We start from the raw sequence: 19,188 nt of genomic DNA, 5'->3' as shown, positions 1-19,188 counted from the left end.
AGATGCTGCTACTGGTGCCGCCGCTGCTGTTCTTGCGGCGGGAGTCCATACATCTACCCAGTGGGCTGTCACAGTCATGTAGTCCTGAGCCTTCCCTGCTCCACTTGTCCACATGTCCGTGGTTAAGTGGACATTGGGTACAACTGCATTTTTTAGGACACTGGTGAGTCTTTTTCTGAGGTCTGTGTACATTTTCGGTATCGCCTGCCTAGAGAAATGGAACCTAGATGGTATTTGGTACCGGGGACACAGTACCTCCAACAAGTCTCTAGTTGCCTCTGCAGTAATGATGGATACCGGAACCACGTTTCTCACCGCCCAGGATGCCAAGGCCTCAGTTATCCGCTTTGCAGCAGGATGACTGCTGTGATATTTCATCTTCCTCGCAAAGGACTGTTGGACAGTCAATTGCTTGGTGGAAGTAGTAAAAGTGGTCTTACGAGTACGACTTCCCCTCTGGGATGACCATCGACTCCCAGCAGCAACAACAGCAGCGCCAGCAGCAGTAGGCGTTACACGCAAGGATGCATCGGAGGAATCCCAGGCAGGAGAGGACTCGTCATAATTGCCAGTGACATGGCCTGCAGGACTATTGGCATTCCTGGGGAAGGAGGAAATTGACACTGAGGGAGTTGGTGGGGTGGTTTGCGTGAGCTTGGTTACAAGAGGAAGGGATTTACTGGTCAGTGGACTGCTTCCGCTGTCGCCCAAAGTTTTTGAACTTGTCACTGACTTATGATGAATGCGCTGCAGGTGACGTATAAGGGAGGATGTTCCGAGGTGGTTAACGTCCTTACCCCTACTTATTACAGCTTGACAAAGGCAACACACGGCTTGACAAATGTTGTCCGCATTTCTGTTGAAATACTTCCACACCGAAGAGCTGATTTTTTTTGGTATTTTCACCAGGCATGTCAATGGCCCTATTCCTCCCACGGACAACAGGTGTCTCCCCGGGTGCCTGACTTAAACAAACCACCTCACCATCAGAATCCTCCTGGTCAATTTCCTCCCCAGCGCCAGCAACACCCATATCCTCCTCATCCTGGTGTACTTCAACACTGACATCTTCAATCTGACTATCAGGAACTGGACTGCGGGTGCTCCTTCCAGCACTTGCAGGGGGCGTGCAAATGGTGGAAGGCGCATGCTCTTCACGTCCAGTGTTGGGAAGGTCAGGCATCGCAAACGACACAATTGGACTCTCCTTGTGGATTTGTGATTTCGAAGAACGCACAGTTCTTTGCTGTGCTTTTGCCAGCTTGAGTCTTTTCATTTTTCTAGCGAGAGGCTGAGTGCTTCCATCCTCATGTGAAGCTGAACCACTAGCCATGAACATAGGCCAGGGCCTCAGCCGTTCCTTGCCACTCCGTGTGGTAAATGGCATATTGGCAAGTTTACGCTTCTCCGACAATTTTATTTTAGATTTTTGAGTTCTTTTTTTACTGATATTTGGTGTTTTGGATTTTACATGCTCTGTACTATGACATTGGGCATCGGCCTTGGCAGACGACGTTGCTGGCATTTCATCGTCTCGGCCATGACTAGTGGCAGCAGCTTCAGCACGAGGTGGAAGTCGATCTTGATCTTTCCCTATTTTTGGAACCTCAACATTTTTGTTCTCCATATTTTAATAGGCACAACTAAAAGGCACCTCAGGTAAACAATGGAGATGGATGGATACTAGTATACTTATGGATTGACGAGCGACTGCCGACACAGAGGTAGCTACAGCCGTGGACTACCGTACTGCGTCTGCTGCTAATATAGACTGGATGATAATGATATAAAAAATATATATATATATCACTACTGCAGCAGGACAGGTATATATTATATAATGACGGACCTGCTGGACACTGTCAGCTCAGCACTGCAGACTCCTAAAGTAAGCTACTAGTAGTATCAAGAAGATAGAAAAAAAAAAAAAAACACCACAGGTAGGTGGTATACAATTATGGATGGACTAGCGACTGCCGACACAGAGGTAGCTACAGCCGTGGACTACCGTACTGCGTCTGCTGCTAATATAGACTGGATGATAATGATATAAAAAATATATATATATATCACTACTGCAGCAGGACAGGTATATATTATATAATGACGGACCTGCTGGACACTGTCAGCTCAGCACTGCAGACTCCTAAAGTAAGCTACTAGTAGTATCAAGAAGATAGAAAAAAAAAACACCACAGGTAGGTGGTATACAATTATGGATGGACCAGCGACTGCCGACACAGAGGTAGCTACAGCCGTGGACTACCATACTGCGTCTGCTGCTAATATAGACTGGATGATAATGATATAAAAAAAATATATATATATATATATCACTACTGCAGCAGGACAGGTTTATATTATATAATGACGGACCTGCTGGACACTGTCAGCTCAGCACTGCAGACTCCTAAAGTAAGCTACTAGTAGTATCAAGAAGATAGAAAGAAAAAAAAACACCACAGGTAGGTGGTATACAATTATGGATGGACTAGCGACTGCCGACACAGAGGTAGCTACAGCCGTGGACTACCGTACTGCGTCTGCTGCTAATATAGACTGGATGATAATGATATAAAAAATATATATATATATATATATCACTACTGCAGCAGGACAGGTATATATTTTATAATGACGGACCTGCTGGACACTGTCAGCTCAGCACTGCAGACTCCTAAAGTAAGCTACTAGTAGTATCAAGAAGATAGAAAAAAAAAAACACCACAGGTAGGTGGTATACAATTATGGATGGACGAGCGACTGCCGACACAGAGGTAGCTACAGCCGTGGACTACCGTACTGCGTCTGCTGCTAATATAGACTGGATGATAATGATATAAAAAATATATATATATATCACTACTGCAGCAGGACAGGTATATATTATATAATGACGGACCTGCTGGACACTGTCAGCTCAGCACTGCAGACTCCTAAAGTAAGCTACTAGTAGTATCAAGAAGATAGAAAAAAAAAAAAACACCACAGGTAGGTGGTATACAATTATGGATGGACTAGCGACTGCCGACACAGAGGTAGCTACAGCCGTGGACTACTGTACTGCGTCTGCTGCTAATATAGACTGGATGATAATGATATAAAAAATATATATATATATATCACTACTGCAGCAGGACAGGTATATATTATATAATGACGGACCTGCTGGACACTGTCAGCTCAGCACTGCAGACTCCTAAAGTAAGCTACTAGTAGTATCAAGAAGATAGAAAAAAAAAAACACCACAGGTAGGTGGTATACAATTATGGATGGACTAGCGACTGCCGACACAGAGGTAGCTACAGCCGTGGACTACCGTACTGCGTCTGCTGCTAATATAGACTGGATGATAATGATATAAAAAATATATATATATCATTACTGCAGCCGGACAGGTATATATTATATACGTATATACTGGACACTGTCAGCAGAATGCGTTTATAGAATAAAAACACCACACGACGATCACAATATACTGGTGGTCAGTGGTCACTGGTCAGTCACACTGGCACTGGCAGTGGCACTCTGGCAGCAAAAGTGTGCACTGTTAAAATATGTACTCCTGCTATAACTGCTCCCCAGTCTCCCCCACAATTAAGCTGTGTGAGCAGTGAGCACTCAGCACAGTCAGATATACAGTATTACACAGATGATGCAGCACACTGAGGGCACACTGAGGCTGAGCACAGATATGGTATGTGACTGTGTCACACTGTGTATCGTTTTTTTTCAGGCAGAGAACGGATTAATTAAACTGGTGGTCACTGGTCACACTATCAGCAAGTAGTACTCCGTCCTAATATGCTCCCCAAAATTAGTAAATCAAGTGTCTCTAGACTCTCTACTCTCTACTCTACTCTAAACGGAGAGGACGCCAGCCACGTCCTCTCCCTATGAATCTCAATGCACGTGTGAAAATGGCGGCGACGCGCGGCTCCTTATATAGAATCCGAGTCTCGCGATAGAATACGAGCCTCGCGAGAATCCGACAGCGGGATGATGACGTTCGGGCGCGCTCGGGTTAGCCGAGCAAGGCGGGAAGATCCGAGTCTGCCTCGGACCCGTGTAAAAAGGCTGAAGTTCGTGGGGGTTCGGTTTCCGAGAAACCGAACCCGCTCATCTCTACTGGCATTCTCAGGACACTCCCATCAGCGGCAGCAGCAGCAGCGACGCAGCAGGAGGAGAGCTACAGATATATCCGATTTGATTGGATTTCGCCCCAAGTATGTATTTCTACTGTCAAAGTCAGAAAAATATCTCTATGCACACTACCATATTTGCACCTCACACAGGTCCGTGCTGCGCATGCGTACGCTCTCCCGTGCGTGCGCATACTCACAGTCGCGGGCACCCGCAGGCGCACGGTATGCGTATTTACGGTAGAGTTTATGTGATCGTAGCGTGCGACTCAATCGTTACATATTTTCAGTAATAATGTATTTTGTAGATCATGGTCCCTTTGATAGATTCTGAAAGTTTAGTTAACATAGCATGTTCCTGAACAGAGGGATCCCTCTTTGTATTGTACGAAGGGTCTAACAGGGGTCATACAGTGGTGTTTGGTACCCATCGGAAGAGTATTTAAATAGCAATATTCCGGTGTTGGTTTGGAGCGGATTAATCGCTCGTGCGAATAGTTATGGACATAAGAAGTTTATGTCCATTTACTATTATTTGTTCTTATTTAGTCATGCGGCGGGAAACTCAGTATCCCACCCACCTGAACAGTTGGAAGCAGTCACAGCCCACCTGTATGAATCAACCTATGACCTTTTGTTATAATGCGAAGCCGAATTCCTGTGTCCAATGAACAATGAGATTGTAGGGACCATTGAATTGTATTGTGTGTGGGGCATAAATAGGCAGGCCGACCATATCCAGTTCACTCTCTTCAACGGTTCTCATTGCTGATAATCGGGAGCTGGATATCGAGGCGCATGCGATCGTTTCCCCTTGTGCGTAAGTGTTTCTCCGCAATCATATTGATCTTCTTGTTATTGTGGGCCAATCTCTCTCAATTTCTCTCTCTCTCCTTCTCTTTCTCACTCATTTTCCCTTAAATTGTATTGTATTGTATTTCCTGTGTAGTTATCTGGTTAGGTAGTCTATGTTATATTGTAGTGTATGACTTGTATTGTGTTTAACTCTTTTGCAAGTATAGCATTCATAATATATATTTTAGGCGTTGGACCCTGAACACGGTATCTGTGTGTTTCTTATAGTATTAAGTATTCTCAGAGCGTCGGTGACGCTCAAACAGCTTTTAAAGTAATAAGGTTATACTGTGCTGCATTTACACTCTAACATTACACTAAGGTTTTACTGCACAATACACTGTTTATGGTTTAGATACAAAGGTTTAATATAGTGAGCGTCAGCGCCGCTGGTGATCTCCTCGTGGTCCCGAGCGTCCGCTACGCTATAGCGAATCATTACGTTAGTTAACAGCCAATAACGTGCCTGCCTGTGATCTCTTGGCCGTGAGTGGACGTGACGCTTGAGCGTCTCGATCACGGCAAAGCGATTGTTACGCAACTAGCGTACCCTTACGGTACTTCATACGTAGATAGCGTACAGTGTTCTTAGACCTCATAAAGGGTATTATATACGATAAATATTTAGCTTTATCAATTGGCGGCTCGCCCGTCCTTCACATATCTACACTAGGTAATTTCAGCAGACATTATCCAGCAGCAAAGGGCGGGAGATCATATTCCTCGTAGTGCTGTTTGGATAAGCGTCTGCTTCTCTTAGTAAAGGGTGCTGAAGGAATCCGGGAACCGGAGGTAAGAACAAAACAATAGTGTCTTTTTAAAACTGTTTATTTTTCTGTCTTGCGTACACACGCACGCACACATATATATCTGCATTTCCTTTTCATTGGTGTATTTTCGTATGTCACTCTCCTGTTTGCCAGTTCTATAGTTGATAAACGTATAAATTGTGTTACGGTGGATCTTTGCTTTGCGTACACGTGTCTCTAACAAAAGACTGAGACTTGCGTACGCAATCCAAGGGCCGACGCACGCAGCGTATATTACGCAACGGAGCGTACGGGTACGCCCACGTAACTCAAATCACAAGTTTTTTTTTCTCTCCTCTCAACGCGATAAGTAGCGCCACGCGGTAAATAACGCCAGGCGATAAATCGCGCAAATTTTTTTTTTAATTCCAAATTTAAATTAATAGATCCTTCTCCTAATTTGTAACACATCTGGTCTAAAGAGAAATTTCTGCGCAGAAATAGAAATAGAAACAAAAGTGTACATGTGGTGAGTGAGTGTGTTGTATACAATTTTACAGGTTGAACCACAAGAAAAGTCGAGTTCTCGTGAGGTACATGCGTGTAAGTGACGTACATGGTGGCTAGGGAGGCATCCCTGGTTAAATATACAATTTGAGCATTAGAGTGTAGCAGACCAGGAGGTCATACTGTAACAGACCAGGAGGTCATAGCAGACCAACAGGTTCAGGTACAGCAGACAAGGAAGTCCGCTATACAGTCCACCCTTCTGACCACTAATCACTGTACACCTAGCACACTGTCCACCAATGTAATCACTCTGACTATCAATGTATTCACACTGACCACCAATGTATTCACACTGACCACCAATGTATTATAAATTATTGTTTAGATTTTATTTATTTGTGTGTGCCTAAAGTCATTTTTACACCCTAAAGCCATGTATTTTCACCGCCACTGTACCCCCATGCTGCACCATGTGTTTCTGTGTTCCCAAAGTGATTTTAACCCCCAAATGGCCATGTGTTTTCAATGCCACTGTACCCCAATGCTGCACCTTGTGTTTCTGTGTGCACAAAGTGATTTATACCCACAAATGGCCATGTGTTTTCACCGCCACTGTACCCCCATGCTGCACCATTGATGTTTGTGTAATGAGGAAAGTATTTTCAAAAATTTTTTTTATTTAAAAAACATATATTATACAAATTTAAACATCATTTAACCAAAAAACCATTTAACCATTTAACCATATACCTAGAGTAAAACCATTTGTAAAACACAAAATATAACAGTTTGTGCACCACTTTTTTTCATTATAGATATATTTCTAGATTCAGACATTGACTTCATCACCAGCCTACTAGAAATGTACCGTGGACTGGAGTGTTTATGGAAGATCAAAGCCAAGGGCTATTCTGATAAAGTGCGACAGAATGAGGCCTTGGAGGAACTAGTGGAGTACTGCAGGCCCTTTGTGTCCGGTGCTAACAAAGAATGGGTCAAGAAAAAGATCCAGAACCTGCGTACGGTGTTCCTCAAAGAACATAAAATAATGGAACAGTCTAAAAGGTCTGGAGCAGGTTCTTCCCAGATTTACAAGGCCTTGCTCTGGTACTATCCTATGCTGAAGTTTGTCCTGGACCAGGAGGCTACTCGGACAGGTTTCGCCTCCCTCGCTCGGACTGTCACACCAGACCCTGAAGACGGCGACCTATCTCTGTCGGCATCTGTAAGTATATTATTTTAAATAAATTTTTACGTTTTTACAAGTTCCACCATCAGTCCAGCACAGTACACTAATTAAATATGGGCCTCTTGCCAATCGACTGCACCTACCCCGTTCAAATAGGCCAAGTACTTGTCCCTGACCTGTTTTGCCCATAGACTCGCCCTAAAATGGAGTGGAGGTGGTCCCACAGAGGGAAATGGTGAAGTCTTGTCTGGGTGTTCAGGGTCTGGGTCTCCTGGTGCTTCTCTGGGCAGTGTCCTGTGCTGGGTGGTTTTGCTGCGCAAATAGTTATGCAGGACACAGCACGCAGTCACCACCCAATCTAGCTTCTCCACCTGCAAATTGATAGCCGTTAGGAATATGCGGAAGCTGCTAGACAGGATGCCAAAAGTGTTCTCTACAATTCGTCATGCTCGGGATAGCCTATAATTGTAGATGCGCTTCTGCCTTGTCAGGTGCCTTTGGGGGTATGGCTTCATAATGTTCTCGTGGAGTGCGAATGCCTCATCAGCCACGAAAACAAAATTGAGGCCGTGCTTGGTTTGCTCCCTAGATGGCAAGTTCAGGGTCTTTGAGGTGAGCTGCTCGTAGAAGGTGGTATTCTTCAGCGACCCACCGTCTGATGCATGTCCGATTTTGCCAACGTCAATGAAGATGAATGGAATTCATCATTGCCATCAGCATGATGTTGAAATGCCCTTTATAATTATAATAAAGGGATCCGCTGTTTGTAGGAGGGTTGATGCGGACGTGCTTCCCATCTATCGCTCCCCCACAGTTAGGGAAATGCCAGGTGGTAGCAAACTCCTCTGCCACGGCTTGCCATTCTGATGTACTTGCAGGGAACTATAAAAAAAAATAGAAATAAAAAATTAATACATGGGGCAATATTTACTAATATTCGTGTTTTGGCCGTTTTGAAGGGTGTTTGAACTCGAATGGTATCGGGTGCATTTTACTGCAACTTTTTGAATCCTGAAACGATCATTCACTAAGCTGCCGAGTTTTGCACAATCTTTTTTTCCGATGTCCATGTGATTCGTAATATCAGGCAGTGTTTTACGGGAGTGATGAGTAAAACACTGCCTGACAAAACACAAGGAATCCCGGCCGGATCTGTGAGATCCATGCAGGGCTTCATTGTGTACCTTAAAAAGTTCATTAAAGTCTTTAAAATTCAGAAAAAAATTGTGTGGGGTCCCCCCTCCTAAGCACAACCAGCCTTTGAGCCAGTCCTGGTTGAAAAAATATGGGGAAAAAAATGACAGGGGTCCCCCCATATTTAATCAACCAGCACCGGACTCTGCGCCTGGTCCTGGTTCCAAAAATACGGGGGACAAAAAGCGTAGGGGTCCCCCGTATTTCTGAAACCAGCACCGGGCTCCACTAGCTGGGGAGATAATGCCACAGCCGGGGGACACTTTGATATCGGTCCCTGCGGCCGTGCCATTAAAACCCCAACTAGTCACCCCTGGCCGGGGTACCCTGGAGGAGTGGGGACCCCTTCAATCAAGGGGTCCCCCCCCCCACCCACCCAAGGGCCAGGGGTGAAGCCCGAGGCTGCCCCCCCCCATCCAAGGGCGGCGGATGGGGGACTGATAGCCAAGTGTGAAATTGTGAATATTGTTTTTAGTAGCAGTACTACAAGTCCCAGCAAGCCTCCCCCGCAAGCTGGTACTTGGAGAACCACAAGTACCAGCATGCGGTGGAAAACCGGGCCCGCTGGTACCTGTAGTACTACTACTAAAAAAATACCCCAATAAAAACAGGACACACACACCGTGACAGTACAACTTTATTACATACATGCACACCAACATACACACATACTTACCTATGTTCCCACGAGGCTCGGTCCTCTTCTCCATGTAGAATCCTAGGGGTACCTGTGAAAAAAATTATACTCACATAATCCAGTGAAGAATCCGGCCTTTGAATAATCCACGTACTTGGCAAAAAAAAAAAAAAACGCAAACCCGACCACGCACTGAAAGGGGTCCCATGTTTACACATGGGACCCCTTTCCCTGACTGCCAGGACCCCCCATGACTCCTGTCAAAGAGGGTCCCTTCAGCTAATCAGGGAGCGCCACGTCGTGGCACCCTCCTGATTGGCTGTGTGCTCCTGTAGTGTCTGTCAGGCAGCACACGGCAGTGATACAATGTAGCGCCTATGCGCTCCATTGTAGCCAATGGTGGGAACTTTGCGGTCAGCGGTTGACCGAAAGTAACCTCACCACTGACCGCAAAGTTCCCACCATTGGCTACAATGGAGCGCATAGGCGCTACATTGTATCTGTGCCGTGTGCTGCCTGACAGACACTAGAGGAGCACACAGCCAATCAGGAGAGTGCCACGACGTGGCGCTCCCTGATTGGCTGAAGGGACCCCCTTTGACACGAGTCAGGGGGGTCCTGGCAGTCGGGGAAAGGGGTCCCATGTGTAAACATGGGGCCCCTTTCAGTGCGTGGTCGGGTTTCCGTTTTATTATTTTGCCAAGTACGTGGATTATACAAAGAACAGAAGCTGCCCTGGATTATGTGAGTATAATTTTTTACACAGGTACCCCTAGGATTCTACATGGAGAAGAGGACCGAGCCTCGTGGGAACATAGGTAAGTATGTGTGTATGTTGGTGTGCATGTATGTAATAAAGTTGTACTGTCACGGTGTGTGTGTCCTGTTTTTATTGGGGTATTTTTTTAGTAGTAGTACTACAGGTACCAGCGGGCCCGGTTTTCCACCGCATGCTGGTACTTGTGGTTCTCCAAGTACCAGCTTGCGGGGAGGCTTGCTGGGACTTGTAGTACTGCTACTAAAAACAATATTCACATTTTGTAAACAAGGCTATCAGCCTCCCATCCGCCGCCCTTGGATGGGGGGGACAGCCTCGGGCTTCACCCCTGGCCCCTGGGTGGCTGGAGGGGGGGGACCCCTTGATTGAAGGGGTCCCCACTCCTCCAGGGTACCCCGGCCAGGGGTGACTAGTTGGGGTTTTAATGGCACGGCCGCAGAGACCGATATCAAAGTGTCCCCCGGCTGTGGCATTATCTCCCCAGCTAGTGGAGCCCGGTGCTGGTTTCAAAAATACGGGGGACCCCTACGCTTTTTGTCCCCCGTATTTTTGGAACCAGGACCAGGCGCAGAGTCCGGTGCTGGTTGATTAAATATGGGGGAACCCCTGTCATTTTTCCCCCCATATTTTTTCAACCAGGACCGGCTCAAAGAGCCCGAGGCTGGTTATGCTTAGGAGGGGGGACCCCACGCAATTTTTTTTTCAGATTTTACACTAAACAGACCCTTTCCCATAGATAACCATGCACAGATCTCACTGATCCGTGCATGGTTATCCAAACTCGACTGGAAAAAGCAGGTCTATTTTTTTGCTGCTTTTTTTAACGAATCGAAAAAAAACAGACCCGCACTTGAGCACTCAGAAACTAACACCCAAATACGAATGAATAGTGAATGCCCGTATTCTATGAAATAACAGCCGCGTTTGACCGATGGGCTATTCATTCGTATTTGTGAACGTTGTCATTCAAACCATTACGAATAGTCCAAACACTGCCGAGATTGGTGCTTAGTGAATTCCCGGATTGGGACTTAGAAAAAAAAAACACAAATCGGGCAAACTCTGATTTTTAGTAAATACTGGCCATGTATTTCAACTGTGTATTTTTTTTAAATCTACTACAGAGTGGAGGTGTGGAGATTCCCGCCACCCAAGACTTCAGCATCATCCAGGATATGGAGGAATCCCAGCCCCAAGTTCCTACCCCTGAAACACCTGCTACCCCTCATACCTCTGCAGCACCAGCTCCTCCACCGTGCCCCGGAATAAAAAAAAAACACCGGCCAGGAGGCCGAAGACCTCATATTTGAGGAAATAAAGTCAAGACTTGCCAAGCCCTCTCCCCAACGCCCCCTCCCCGACAACTACTCCAAGTTTGGGGAATTATGGCATCTGCAATGCAAAACCTGCCCACGGGTCAAGCGGAGCAGATTCAGCGTCTCAATTTAAAGATGCTGAACAAAGCCCGAAAATCCAAACTACATAATGATGTCCCACTATTCGACTGCCGTGCTTTCACTCTTCCTCCCACCCAATCCCATCTTATTCCGCCCACCCAACCGCATCTCATTCCACCCACCCAACCAACCACAGCCTACTCCCCCTCCCACCTGCTCCTCAGCCATATACTCTGCTATGCTGGAGGCAGAGGAGGACATGCCCCAGCTTGAAGATTTGTAGGCATCTTATAATTTCCAATAAATATGGTGCGGTATAGGCTATATGGTGTTTTGGGCCCAGATTTTTGGGGTAGGATACACGCATGCTGTAGGTGCATAATAATGGGGCCGGGACCATTCATTCTGCACTTTACAGCATGTGTGTATTCTCCCAATCCAATCTGTGCCCAAAACACCATATAGCCCTCCATTTTAGGAGTGAAAGTACCTCCCCATATTTATTGGGAATGATAAGTAAAATAAACTATTATTAAATCCTTTTAATTATTTCATTTTATATATATATCCAAATTGTGATATGCTGGTTTTTTTTTTAACATTTTTATGTGCCATGTTGGCAAATAATTGCATAAAATTGCACAGTTGGTTAAAAAAAAACAAAAAAACTTTTTTTTCTATAAACAGTTTAAAAGTAACTAAACAGGTGTGGTGTGTATTTTATTTACCTTTAAATACTGGTCCTGCAGCACCTTCACAATGGCCTTGCAGGTGTCAGGGATTATCCGACCCAAAGCCTGGGGGGAGATGAGGTTCCCGAACTTCATGTCCTCCAACGACCGCCCTCTAGCCAGGAACCTCAGAGTAGCAGTCAGCCGCTCCTCAGCAGTGATGGCCCTCCGCATCTTGGTGTCCTGCCTCTCAATGTAGGGAGTCACAAGGCCCAGCAACTCCTGGAAGGTAACGTCATCCATTCGCAGGTAGTTCCAATAGTCCTCGGGGTTGTTCTCCCTAATCTCAGTCAGGAGCGACATGTGAGAGAGAGTCCCCCTCTTCAACAGCCACTCCTTGCTCCAAACAGATCTGCCTCTTCCATTTCAGATCCCTGTCATCGTTTCAGCTTCAGATAGCCATAGGCTAACAGAAGTTGATACCTGTAGGAATCCATCACAGAACAGGATAAAGAGCACTTTGTTCAGAAAAACCAAACAAAGCAAAGCACACTAGCAATGTGGAACACTCGGAAGGTATAAACCAGCCTCACTTATCACAGAGCAGCAGTGTGCACATGTCTAAAATGGCTGCTGCTATATATATATATATATATATATATACCTATTTAGCCCACTCCCCTAGCACCAATCCAGCCTATCACATATTCTATAGCTGCAGCGTCCACAGGGCTAATGACTGCTGCTAGTTATAATATGCCTTTGGGCCAGCCCTCCTAGCACCCTAAATCCAGCCCATCAGATATATCTTATGGTACATGTGAATGCATTGCGATAAATCGCCTGCAATATGTCGCCGCGTGACATATCGCTGGAGATATATTGCATGTAAAAAAAGTCACACATGTACCAAACCGTTTGGAATCGTATGGAACCACTCCCGGGAAGCTCCCAGGAGAGTTCAAGGGAAATCGCCTCCGACTTCAGCCTCAGATATATCGTTCTAGTGTATGGGGCCCTTAAGTAAAACATCCAGCTAGAGATATGGTACTCAAAACCAGATTTATCAAGCCATGGGGAGTGATTAATTGCACAGTGATAAAGTACCAACCAACTAGCTCCTAACTGTCATGTTACAGACTGGGTTTGAAAAATGACAGGAGCTGATTGGCTGGTGCTTTATCACCGTGCAATTTATCATTCTCCAAAGCTTGATAAATCTGGACCTCAGTATGTCAATTTCCTCAGTATACAAATATATAGTAGACCCTAATATTTTGACTCGTATGCAACATTACTAAGGCAAATATACAAAGTAAACTCCAATCTCAAGACAAGTAAACTAAACATATGCTCATTCTTTCTGATGGCTATAATTCAATATAGTCTCCAGTTTGATGGCAAATACAGAAGACAAGCAATATTGATTTGCAAAAACGAATCAGTATTCAGAGACATACAGACATTTAAGTAAATGGACTGTGCATGTATTTCCTGGAAGGGCTTTCACCCATAAATGTGAAATAGGAGGTGGATGTTGGGATCCTTCCTGAGTAGAAGCAGCTTATAGTGTGTGTAAAGGATGATAGTGCTTGCCTTCTCTATCAGCAGATACCCTTTTATGTCATACACAGAATGTACCACTCACCGCTCAGTGTATCTAATATGGGTTATGCAGTACCGCTGGCTGTCCCAAATGTGGGCTGTCTGGAAGTGACTTTTTGCATATGCTCTGGGCATGCCCCGTGGTATATGGGTTTTGGGTGAAGGTATGGTACTGTTGCATTGGAATTACGGGAACTATGGTTCTGCCTTTGTAAACTTTCCTGCATGGAATTAAACTTGAAAAAAGTCCTAAAGCTATTATTTACAAATACATACATTGTCTTTCAACACCGGCAACAGTCATCGTTTCTAGACCTTGACTTTCACTAGTAATGAGCGGGTTCGGATCCTCGGGATACGAACCCGCCCGAACTTCACCTTTTTTTTCACGGGTCCGAGCGACTCGGATCCTCCCGCCTTGCTCGGTTAACCCGAGCGCGCCCGAACGTCATCATCCCACTGTCGGATTCTCGCGAGATTCGGATTCTATATAAGGAGCCGCGCGTCGCCGCCATTTTCATACGTGCATTGAGATTGATAGGGAGAGGACGTGGCTGGCGTCCTCTCCGTTATAGTAGAAAAAGACTGAGTATAAAGACTGAGTGACTTACTTATAATTGTGGGGAGGATTGGGGACGGGGAGCAGCTGTTAGGGAGTACAGTGCAGGGTTTTGATTATACCACCAGTGAGTTTAATCCTTTGTTTGTTTCTCTGCCTGAAAAAAAAACGCTCCACCATATCTGTGCTCACTCAGTGTGCTGCACTGCTGCATGATATATCTGTGCTGAGTGCACTGCTCACACTGCCTAATTGTGGGGACTGGGGAGCAGTTATAGCAGGAGTACAGTGCACAGTTTTGCTGACAGTGACCACCAGTCCAGTATACGTTTGTCTGCCTGAAAAACACTCCTGTCTGTGGTGGCTTTTTTTTTCTTCATACTAGTTTAGCAGTCTGCTGACAGTGTCCACCAGGTCCGTTATTATTTATTATACAGTATATTATATTTATTTTATATATATCTAGCAGTACGGTAGGCCACGGCTGTACCTACCTCTGTGTCGTCAGTGCACTCGTCGTCCATAAGTAATATAATACTATACTATCCATCCATCTACATTGTATACCTGTGGTGGCTTTTTTTTTCTTCATACTAGTTTAGCAGTCTGCTGACAGTGTCCACCAGGTCCGTTATACAGTATATTATATATATAAGCAGTACGGTAGGCCACGGCTGTACCTACCTCTGTGTCGTCAGTGCACTCGTCGTCCATAAGTAATATAATACTATACTATCCATCCATCTACATTGTATACCTGTGGTGGCTTTTAGTTGTGCGCATTAAAATATGGAGAACAAAAATGTGGAGGTTAAAAAAATAGGGAAAGATCAAGATCCACTTCCACCTCGTGCTAAAGCTGCTGCCACTAGTCATGGCCGAGACGATGAAATGCCATCAACGTCGTCTGCCAAGGCCGATGCCCAATGTCATAGTACAGAGCATGTAAAATCCAAAACACAAAAGATCAGTAAAATGACCCAAAAATCAAAATTAAAAGCGTCTGAGGAGAAGCGTAAACTTGCCAATATGCCATTTACGACACGGAGTGGCAAGGAACGGCTGAGGCCCTGGCCTATGTTCATGGCTAGTGGTTCAGCTTCACATGAGGATGAAAGCACTCATCCTCTCGCTAGAAAAAATAAAATACTTAAGCTGGCAAAAGCACAGCAAAGAACTGTGCGTTCTTCGAAATCACAAATCCCCAAGGAGAGTCCAATTGTGTCGGTTGCGATGCCTGACCTTCCCAACACTGGACGGGAAGAGCTTGCGCCTTCCACCATTTGCACGCCCCCTGCAAGTGCGCCTCTTTTTTTCTTTGCGTCATGTGCTGTTTGGGGAGTATTTTTTTGAAGGGCCATCCTGCCTGACACTGCAGTGCCACTCCTAGATGGGCCAGGTGTTTGTGTCGGCCACTAGGGTCGCTTAGCTTAGTCACACAGCTACCTCATTGCACCTCTTTTTTTCTTTGCGTCATGTGCTGTTTGGGGAGTATTTTTTGAAGGGCCACCCTGCCTGACACTGCAGTGCCACTCCTAGATGGGCCAGGTGTTTGTGTCGGCCACTAGGGTCGCTTAGCTTAGTCACACAGCTACCTCATTGCGCCTCTTTTTTTCTTTGCGTCATGTGCTGTTTGGGGAGTATTTTTTTGAAGGGCCATCCTGCCTGACACTGCAGTGCCACTCCTAGATGGGCCAGGTGTTTGTGTCGGCCACTAGGGTCGCTTAGCTTAGTCACACAGCTACCTCATTGCGCCTCTTTTTTTCTTTGCGTCATGTGCTGTTTGGGGAGTATTTTTTTGAAGGGCCATCCTGCCTGACACTGCAGTGCCACTCCTAGATGGGCCAGGTGTTTGTGTCGGCCACTTGGGTCGCTTAGCTTAGTCACACAGCTACCTCATTGCGCCTCTTTTTTTCTTTGCGTCATGTGCTGTTTGGGGAGTATTTTTTTGAAGGGCCATCCTGCCTGACACAGCAGTTCCACTCCTAGATGGGCCAGGTGTTTGTGTCAGCCACTTGGGTCGCTTAGCTTAGTCACACAGCTACCTCATTGCGCCTCTTTTTTTCTTTGCGTTATGTGCTGTTTGGGGAGTATTTTTTTGAAGGGCCATCCTGCGTGACACTGCAGTGCCCTTCCTAGATGGGCCAGGTGTTTGTGTCGGCCACTAGGGTCGCTTAGCTTAGCCATCCAGCGACCTCGGTGCAAATTTTAGGACTAAAAATAATATTGTGAGGTGTGAGGTGTTCAGAATAGAGATGAGCGCCTGAAATTTTTCGGGTTTTGTGTTTTGGTTTTGGGTTCGGTTCCGCGGCCGTGTTTTGGGTTCGAACGCGTTTTTGGCAAAACCTCACCGAATTATTTTTGTCGGATTCGGGTGTGTTTTGGATTCGGGTGTTTTTTTCAAAAAACCCTAAAAAACAGCTTAAATCATAGAATTTGGGGGTAATTTTGATCCCAAAGTATTATTAACCTCAAAAAACATAATTTACACTCATTTTCAGCCTATTCTGAATACATCACACCTCACAATATTATTTTTAGTCCTAAAATTTGCACCGAGGTCGCTGTGTGAGTAAGATAAGCGACCCTAGTGGCCGACACAAACACCGGGCCCATCTAGGAGTGGCACTGCAGTGTCACGCAGGATGTCCCTTCCAAAAAACCCTCCCCAAACAGCACATGACGCAAAGAAAAAAAGAGGCGCAATGAGGTAGCTGTGTGAGTAAGATTAGCGACCCTAGTGGCCGACACAAACACCGGGCCCATCTAGGAGTGGCACTGCAGTGTCACGCAGGATGGCCCTTCCAAAAAACCCTCCCCAAACAGCACATGACGCAAAGAAAAAAAGAGGCGCAATGAGGTAGCTGTGTGAGTAAGATTAGCGACCCTAGTGGCCGACACAAACACCGGGCCCATCTAGGAGTGGCACTGCAGTGTCACGCAGGATGGCCCTTCCAAAAAACCCTCCCCAAACAGCACATGACGCAAAGAAAAAAAGAGGCGCAATGAGGTAGCTGACTGTGTGAGTAAGATTAGCGACCCTAGTGGCCGACACAAACACCGGGCACATCTAGGAGTGGCACTGCAGTGTCACGCAGGATGTCCCTTCCAAAAAACCCTCCCCAAACAGCACATGACGCAAAGAAAAAAAGAGGCGCAATGAGGTAGCTGTGTGAGTAAGATTAGCGACCCTAGTGGCCGACACAAACACCGGGCCCATCTAGGAGTGGCACTGCAGTGTCACGCAGGATGTCCCTTCCAAAAAACCCTCCCCAATCAGCACATGATGCAAAGAAAAAGAAAAGAAAAAAGAGGTGCAAGATGGAATTATCCTTGGGCCCTCCCACCCACCCTTATGTTGTATAAACAAAACAGGACATGCACACTTTAACCAACCCATCATTTCAGTGACAGGGTCTGCCACACGACTGTGACTGATATGACGGGTTGGTTTGGACCCCCCCCAAAAAAGAAGCAATTAATCTCTCCTTGCACAAACTGGCTCTACAGAGGCAAGATGTCCACCTCATCTTCACCCTCCGATATATCACCGTGTACATCCCCCTCCTCACAGATTATCAATTCGTCCCCACTGGAATCCACCATCTCAGCTCCCTGTGTACTTTGTGGAGGCAATTGCTGCTGGTCAATGTCTCCGCGGAGGAATTGATTATAATTCATTTTAATGAACATCATCTTCTCCACATTTTCTGGATGTAACCTCGTACGCCGATTGCTGACAAGGTGAGCGGCGGCACTAAACACTCTTTCGGAGTACACACTTGTGGGAGGGCAACTTAGGTAGAATAAAGCCAGTTTGTGCAAGGGCCTCCAAATTGCCTCTTTTTCCTGCCAGTATAAGTACGGACTGTGTGACGTGCCTACTTGGATGCGGTCACTCATATAATCCTCCACCATTCTATCAATGTTGAGAGAATCATATGCAGTGACAGTAGACGACATGTCCGTAATCGTTGTCAGGTCCTTCAGTCCGGACCAGATGTCAGCATCAGCAGTCGCTCCAGACTGCCCTGCATCACCGCCAGCGGGTGGGCTCGGAATTCTGAGCCTTTTCCTCGCACCCCCAGTTGCGGGAGAATGTGAAGGAGGAGATGTTGACAGGTCGCGTTCCGCTTGACTTGACAATTTTGTCACCAGCAGGTCTTTCAACCCCAGCAGACCTGTGTCTGCCGGAAAGAGAGATCCAAGGTAGGCTTTAAATCTAGGATCGAGCACGGTGGCCAAAATGTAGTGCTCTGATTTCAACAGATTGACCACCCGTGAATCCTTGTTAAGCGAATTAAGGGCTGCATCCACAAGTCCCACATGCCTAGCGGAATCGCTCCGTGTTAGCTCCTTCTTCAATGCCTCCAGCTTCTTCTGCAAAAGCCTGATGAGGGGAATGACCTGACTCAGGCTGGCAGTGTCTGAACTGACTTCACGTGTGGCAAGTTCAAAGGGCATCAGAACCTTGCACAACGTTGAAATCATTCTCCACTGCACTTGAGACAGGTGCATTCCATCTCCTATATCGTGCTCAATTGTATAGGCTTGAATGGCCTTTTGCTGCTCCTCCAACCTCTGAAGCATATAGAGGGTTGAATTCCACCTCGTTACCACTTCTTGCTTCAGATGATGGCAGGGCAGGTTCAGTAGTTTTTGGTGGTGCTCCAGTCTTCTGTACGTGGTGCCTGTACGCCGAAAGTGTCCCGCAATTTTTCTGGCCACCGACAGCATCTCTTGCACGCCCCTGTCGTTTTTTAAAAAATTCTGCACCACCAAATTCAAGGTATGTGCAAAACATGGGACGTGCTGGAATTTGCCCATATTTAATGCACACACAATATTGCTGGCGTTGTCCGATGCCACAAATCCACAGGAGAGTCCAATTGGGGTAA

General features: G+C 46.1%; 1 protein-coding gene across 8 annotated transcripts in view; it reads left to right on the top strand.

Moving 5' to 3' along the window:
• LOC134933075 (uncharacterized) overlaps window positions 1–12,070 on the top strand; it is a 181,961-nt gene extending 169,891 nt beyond the window's left edge. For 5 of the 8 annotated variants that reach the window (XR_010179596.1, XR_010179595.1, XM_063928025.1 and 2 more), the window contains 2 exons: window positions 7,076–7,485; window positions 11,183–12,065. Coding sequence is in view for 3 of the 8 variants with exons in the window: in XM_063928025.1 (XP_063784095.1) it covers window positions 7,076–7,485; window positions 11,183–11,368 (596 nt within the window). In the remaining 5 variants the exon portion in view is untranslated. Of the gene's footprint in view, window positions 1–7,075; window positions 7,486–11,182 lie in introns of all 8 variants that reach the window. The other 3 variants (XR_010179593.1, XR_010179594.1, XR_010179592.1) reach the window with 3 other exon arrangements.
• The last annotated feature ends 7,118 nt before the right edge of the window (window positions 12,071–19,188 follow it).

This window comes from Pseudophryne corroboree, chromosome 6 (genome assembly GCF_028390025.1).
Source record: "Pseudophryne corroboree isolate aPseCor3 chromosome 6, aPseCor3.hap2, whole genome shotgun sequence".
NCBI lineage: Eukaryota > Metazoa > Chordata > Amphibia > Anura > Myobatrachidae > Pseudophryne > Pseudophryne corroboree.
This window is presented reverse-complemented; position numbering and strand designations above follow the sequence as displayed.